Below are 7500 nucleotides of genomic sequence, written 5' to 3' on the forward strand. Positions count from 1 at the left end.
AACAAACACGTTTCAGTTACATTCAGAGACATTTGACATGAGATGTTGCATCATTAGTGTGCCCATTGCTACAGAGCCATATATAACCAAGTTGGGCCACTGGCAAAGTGCCAAAAATGAAACCAACAATCTAAGAAATCAAGCGAACATCCTCCACATCCGTCTGGTCCATACCTGATCAGGTGCTTGAAGCAGATTCTCTCCTGTGTTGGCAAGCTCGCTTCGGCCCGACATGGTGATGATGATAACCAGAGCCCCAACTGCCGAGAGCTGGTGTGCTCTGCGCTTGTGTTAGGGAAGCTGTGTGTCTGTCACTGCGAAATATCACACAGCAGCAGCCGGAAGTCATCACTTCCTGTAGAACGTGGTCACTCTCTTCACTAACTGACTTACTATAACTGTTTCTTCATCTAGGGCCGTGGATTCTGACTATGCAAAAACATCACCTCATATGCCCGTGCAATTCATTTGTTTATACACACAAACCTGCAGCAAGTCAGTCAGACAAAGCACAAACCCCTACCCTTTATCACTTGCCTGCTTCCTGCTGGCCATAAACGTGCTTAGGACTTTGCATGGCATGTTAATGCCTTAAGGCAGAACTATATTATTATGGTTCCCATTGTCAATCTAAATCCCTGGCTAAATCTCACATGACACGTACTTGAGAGTGGATGAGATTAATGAATGCATGTAATATGAGACGTCCACACAGCAGGGCATGCAGGCTTTGTATGCTGTTAGCTGTTAGCTCTGCCCGTGTCCCAATCAGTGACAGATTAATATACTCCGTTCATCAATTATGGTCATTATTGTTCTGAGTGTTCGTTTTTCTCAATCGCTTAGATGCATTTCCTGAAACACTAACCTCATTCTCTAAACAGTGCCTCAGAATCTCACAATTGGCCACTACACTATTTCAGTTCTCATGTTCACACAACATGCAAAACACTTATAGCTGGACCGTTTGGTTTAACGAAGTACAACTATTTTTATAAGCATTTTACGAAATGTCTATGGGAAAATAAAGGGCAGATAAAAATCTCTGGTACAGTGCTGAAGCAGGAAGTAGGCGGTCACTTTGCCTAACTATGCAGTGGTTCCCAACCTTTTTGTGTTATGTACCCCTTGAGCTGTTTTGCCATGCCAATAGCACCCCCTCACTCATGCGTGTCGATGATTCTCCGAAATGTGTTCTATTAAACTTGTATTAAACTTCCAGTAGGCCTCTCTAACAGATCTCATTAAATGAAAATCATTTGAATGACTCCTCTTTAATAAAATTCGGACAGTTTTCAATTGAAAAAAGTCCTCAGTTTGGATCATTTTGGAAATACATTGTAATCCCCAATCTTTCCAGTACCCCTGGGGGTACACCTACCCCTGGTTGGGAAGCAGTGCTCTATAGGATGACTGTTCCATAGTGCAGCTACAGCCACATAGCCTGGGTAAACCCAGCCTTCAACGTGACGTCACAGGCTATGCCTGTAGCGTAAGTAAGTCTTCGTGACTGATACCCTATGGCTGGGTTTACCCAGGCTAACAGCCACAGGCCAACCTGACAACATGAGGGACAACACTGCAGTCCATGGAAATACATGTAGGCCTACTGTCTGCGTTGTTGCTTTGCATTGGGAAGAAGGCAAAAACAATAATATAAGTAATGTATGAGAACCTGATTTATTTCCTGCCCTTGTTCAGTATCAGGCGACAGCTGCCTCCTCTCTGCCAGTGCCTATAGACGCTTTTAATTTGACAACATAAACATTCGAAATTGCCCCTAGCTTACTTCCTGTTGCAATGTTTGCTAATATAATAGCTGATAGGAAATAAGATAGGGTTCAAACTGTTCCCATAGCAACCCAATTCCGTGAAAACCGTCTATAAGGAGAAGTCTTTCACACAATCAGTCAAAGAAAGCTAAGCGGTCATATTGCAAAATAACTGCTTCCCTGTTAACAAGATGCAAATTCATTGTGTTAGGTTGGTAAGCAACAGTGGAGGGCTCTCTCTCTCACTCTCTCTCTCTCTCTCACACACACACACACACACACACACACACACACACACACACACACACACACACACACACACACACACACACACACACACACACACACACACACACAGCCCCACACACACACACACACACACACACACACACACACACACACACACACACACACACACACACACACACACACACACACACACACACACACACACACACACACACACACACACACACACACACACACATGCACCTAACAAGTAACATTCACTGGAAAGTTTCTCTCATGTATGGCTGATGTAAGTGAGAGAAACTTTCCATAGTGTATGTAATCGATGTTGTAATTTTTTTTACAGGGTTGAGTGTGTGAGTATCTAAACTGATAAGGTGAATAGTCTTTGTGCACATCTAAACACTTTCTGTACGTATGGACTTCTGTAGACCTGTTAATGTAAATATAATGCATATTGTAAATTAAAATATTTTCTTCGTATATACATACTACCTATTATTATTATTATTATTATTATTATTATTATTATTATTATTATTATTGTTATTATTATTATTAATATTATTATTATTATGTCACTGGTGATTCACAAAAAAAACTAAAATGAATAGATAAAGTTATACTAAAAGGATGACATGATGGAGGAGATGGGGAGATTGGAGATAATAGGACTGGAGGACTACTCTGGAGAACATACTGGATGGATGGAGTATGGTGGGAGCGGGCAAGGCAGGAGGTCTTCCTCAGCTTGCCAGACAGAGGTAGGAGGTAACTAAACCCCAGAAGATGGCAGTAGTGCAACATTATGGATGCAAGCTGCCGTTAAAAACCAAAGAAGAAGATTTATTTTTAAAGAAGAAGAAGACGAAGATGACGTCAGGTTGTGGGCGTTACGCACGCACGTATCGCGGAAGTGCAGGTGCATCACCAACATCATAACAACGACGCAGAGGCTGACAGTTTTATTCCTGATAGCAGAACACGAGATAATCTTTTATCTTTTATTTTGGTGACGCGTCTGGGGGGACGTCGAAATGGCTCTGAACCAGAACAACTCGGAATCCGGCGGTGTCATCATCAACAACAGTGAAAGGTAACGTTAGCTTGGGTAACGCGGATCTTTTGTGGGGAGAGATCTTCACGCCAAACTCCAGTCAAAAATCTAACCATTTAATGTGGCCTTGCTTATTGGCACAAGTGCATGCCAGGTGGAACCGACTTAAGACCTTATCTGAAGCCACTCTTCCATTCGGCATACATCATACCAATCAGCATTTATTATAAAATAAAATATAAGATTTAAGCCTTGAATCGATTCGCCCGTTATTCCTACATGCATCTTAACGTTATGTTACAAAAAATAACAACATACATAATGGTGGGTTGCAGCGTGAACCAGTTGTAAAAGTTGACATTTTGTTTCAATAAATTACATCTTGGATCAAGCCAGCGTATGCCGAATTGAGGAGGGGCTGGCTCCCAACGATTTATAATAGCACTTCACCCCTGTTCAACCAGGCAACGTTTGCACATTTGCCAATGGGCAAGGCCACATTAAAATGACAGATTTTATGGGTTACTCTCTGTGAAGGAGAGAACGGAGCATATTGCAGCTACTACCCGTAGTCATCGTGGCCATCAACCTGTTATATAATCGTTAACTAGCACTAGCAGGCTTGAGATCTGATCGCATCAGCTTTGCTGCTCATGCATTGTTTTTAAGGTTGTAATGTTAGCAGTGCATTCATGTTTTTTCGAGGGTGAAACCTTATGCCATCACGCCGTGACAAGTCTCGTCAGCGGTCAGGGTCTACTATTGTTTGCAGTGCTGTGCTGCTGCATTGCTTGCTGTCATCAGCACGGCTGTTGTCTCCACTGTCTGCACAGTGCACACTGGCTTGCTCAATAGTAAGCCAAGGATCTATATATAGTCTCTAGATCAGTGATTGTCACCCGTTTTGGGCGGAGAGATAACAGAAACTATGATCAAAACAGTCATTCACACTCTAATTGTGTTCATTTCTTGTAATGAAATAACAGAAACATTATTAATTAATTTTCTGGGGACCCCCTGGAACCTCCTCAGGGAGGCCTGGTGTTCGCCAGACTGGACCCCATGTTGAGAACCAATGGTCTCTAGATAAGTCACTACATTTTACATGAAGTAACACCAGTGATGGATTTTTCTCGAACGGGAGCCTCATGTTAAGTCCATTATTACTGCTAACCCACGACCAATAGGAGGCCAGTGTCACTATAGATGGCAAGTCTAATCCATGTACTATAGTACTACTTACTTACTGATAGTAAGTGATGGGCTATGTTTGGTAACTAGTTAGTTGCACAATGGCCCATAATCCACAAGCAGTTTACTCAGAGATGATGAAATTTAGGGTGAATCATATCAATAACAAAACAAAAACTCATAATCATAATAATACTACAACATTGTCATAATTTTTTTAAGATATAGACTGAACCATAATATCTGATAATAACTTTATACAGAGGTCAGGGGCTGGTAGGCATCCAAGATTCAAGATTCAAGATTTTTATTGTCACTCCATAGTACAAGTATCACGTGTGTAGGAGCCAAAACGCACCTGGCGGCGGTCTGTCAGAAAGTCCAGGATCCAGTCACACATTGCTGTGTTTAGTCCCAGGACCTTGAGCTTGCTTACCATCCAGTGTCTTGCTCAAGGACACTTCAGCAGGCAGGATGTTTGCTGATACGGGGGCTCAGACACCCTGTTCAATTGTACTATGTTAAATTAATGAATCTGTCTCCATTTCTGTCTCCAGCGTGTTGATGAACTATGATAACGTGGAGCTGGTTTTCTGTGATGCGGACAGTCTCCCCGAAGCCTTCCGGAAGAGCAAGAAGGGGAGCATCTACCTAACTCCCTACAGGGTAAGAAAGAGACGAGACCCAGATGTCTTAATCTATATTTAGCACAAGCCTCATGGTGACATAATGCCCAGACTATTGATAGTAAGCGAACAACAAAAGGCAGAACTCTGATTTCACTTGGGGGTTATTAGATTTAGCCTTGCTTTAATATCTCCAGGTCTCACGAGACAATGGGAAAAGTTGAGGCGGCTGAATTTAGAACTCATTTGATGATAGTTGCTGTGCTTTCTGCCAGGTGATCTTCCTGGCTAAAGGGCGGGACGCTCTTCAGTCGTTCATGATGCCCTTCTACCTGATGAAGGGCTGTGAGGTCAAACAGCCTGTGCTGGGGGCCAATTACATCAAAGGCACCATTGGCGCTGAGCCTGGAGGTAGGTGTGTGTGTGTGTGTGTGTGTGTGTGTGTGTGTGTGTGGGGGGGGGGGGGTCTGTACTTCTACATATTTCCGTCATGATGTGGTTGAATATTATTTCTGGCCCACACGTTTCAAGTTATGTTTCAATAAAGTCATTGTTTTTACACATTCATAATAGAGTGCCCAATATAGCAATTGCTATAGTGTTGACTATATTGTTGACATTGTTTTGTTTTTAATTTTAATTGTTTTATTGTTATGCTGTGACCTGTTGACCATATTGTTAACTTGTCCAGGGACTAAAGATGCAAATTAGCCTCTTGGCTAAATCTGACACATTTACACTGTAGTGTGAACTAAAGTGTGGATTGATGTGTATTGTCCCTGTCAAATAAATCTTAAATAAATAAATAAAAGGTATGAGACTACAGAAGTTAGCATCGCCTGGTTCCCCTCGTCTGGAAGTCAATGGCATTTTTGTATTGGGATTTTGGTTAGATGATGATGTCTTAAAATAAGGTCTGTGGTGAACAAAAGTTTATGAAAGTAGGACCTTTGTGTTCAGCAAGATAATCCTCACAAATGATTTTAACACCATTTTTATGCGTTTTCTGGTGATCGCGATTTTTGCCGATCGCATTTATGCTTCAAAAATCATAAAAGTGGTGGTGTTCATTTGTGACGATGATCAAAGATCCAATTGGCTCCCAGACGAGGGCACCAGCGCGATTCTAATGGGGCATTCCTTCAAAACTTGGAAATTGGAAGGTGACGGTTCAAAGGTCATGAGCTCGAACGGTGACGTCACCAGTGCTCGTGTTTTCTCTGCCAAACTCGGAGGAGCCTCAGCAGCCCCGACCTAAAAAATCCAAGATGGCTGCTCCGCGCAACAACAGTAGTTATAATTGTAGTAAATGCTGTTTATTAGCACTTCTGTCTTGTTTGTGTCTCATTAAATCAGCTGTACACACACAGCACTGTCTAACTTCTATCTGTGTGGACATGTTGCTGCAGTGTTTGTATGCGCAAAATACCGCGAAATGTCTTCTTATCAACTGTTATTGCTAACGATGGCTAGCCTGGCTAGAGCTAGGCTAGAGCTAACCCTGGCTGGTTTCCCGACTGTTTTAATGGAACGTCAACAACTCGGGTGTCACGTCACTCAACCGTGAAATCCTTCACTCCCAGTTTGAAAGGAACGGGCCATAACTTCCGGGTTGGCCTACAAAAATACGACGTCATCCTGCAGCACTCTAAAAGTTCTTGTTGTTTTTTTGTTCGCCAAGTGGAAAAACGTTGCGTCCGTATTGCAATGAATTGTGGGTAATTGAAGTCTGGTGAACTCTGCACCCTAAGAAAACTCTCTGGAAGTCTGCAGAAAGCGTCACCAAAAAGTTTGTTTTCACTTCCAGGTGGCTGGGAGGGCTCTGCCTCGTTCAAGCTGGTGTTTGCTGCTGGAGGAGCCATAGAGTTTGGCCAGTACATGCTGCAGGTGGCAGCACAGGGTACGGTTAGACTCACACAGACACAGCTCTACATCAAGGACTGTATGACAACTGACACTTGGGGCGATTGTCCGCCATCTTCTCTTTTCATCTTCCATATTTTTCCCGCCTTCTGCCCTTGCAGCGTCCAGAGGTCAACCAGTGACTGCTGGGTTTGGTGGCTGCCCCTACATGGCTAACGGGGCCTATGCTTGCCCTCCTCCCCCTGCCAATGGGATGTACCCTGCCGGACCCCCACCCGGCTACACCTACCCCAACCCTCCTCCTCCAGGTACACACACACTGTTGATTGACTGTTGGTCCACCAAAGAGAAATAAGTCCGGGGCTGGATTCGAATGGTCAAACAAAAGAAAGAAGCCCTAAATCCTATTCCTAACCACTTGTCCTTGACCTCGATGGAAAACATCATGAGGTCGAGGAAAGATGTGAAGGAAAATTCATAAGAGCTGCACTTACACCAACGTTAGGCTGCGGAAGTCTGCACGTCGTTGGGACTTCGCCCTGTTCACGTCGCATAAGGATTCCTCAAAACCACACTGAGTGACTGAAACTCTAGCTGACTAGCATGTACAAGTCACGCTGATTTCAATGGTGGAATCTGTTTGCTTGCTGAGAAAATAGCATTTTTCCACGATAGCAACATGGTTAGCAAGCGCAACAACCATTAGCAAGTTATATTGATGGTTTGTTTTCGTGAATGGCCG

The 7500-nt window shown here is 43.3% G+C and overlaps 2 protein-coding genes across 2 annotated transcripts in view; one reads left to right on the forward strand and one right to left on the reverse strand.

Annotated features, from left to right (window-relative positions):
• Positions 1-275, reverse strand: part of unc13d (unc-13 homolog D (C. elegans)) — a 25046-nt gene extending 24771 nt beyond the window's left edge. Inside the window, exon 1 of the mRNA XM_083635380.1 lies at positions 175-275. Coding sequence (XP_083491506.1) covers positions 175-234 — 60 coding nt within the window. The 5' untranslated portion in view covers positions 235-275. The remainder of the gene's footprint in view (positions 1-174) is intronic.
• A 2669-nt stretch (positions 276-2944) lies between these two features.
• wbp2 (WW domain binding protein 2) overlaps positions 2945-7500 on the forward strand; it is a 10049-nt gene continuing 5493 nt past the window's right edge. Inside the window, exons 1-5 of the mRNA XM_083634526.1 lie at positions 2945-3117; positions 4827-4935; positions 5171-5306; positions 6703-6795; positions 6920-7066. Of these exons, the coding sequence (XP_083490652.1) occupies positions 3059-3117; positions 4827-4935; positions 5171-5306; positions 6703-6795; positions 6920-7066 (544 nt within the window). The 5' untranslated portion in view covers positions 2945-3058. The remainder of the gene's footprint in view (positions 3118-4826; positions 4936-5170; positions 5307-6702; positions 6796-6919; positions 7067-7500) is intronic.

Source organism: Poromitra crassiceps (genome assembly GCF_964638095.1).
Source record: "Poromitra crassiceps genome assembly, chromosome: 4".
NCBI lineage: Eukaryota > Metazoa > Chordata > Actinopteri > Beryciformes > Melamphaidae > Poromitra > Poromitra crassiceps.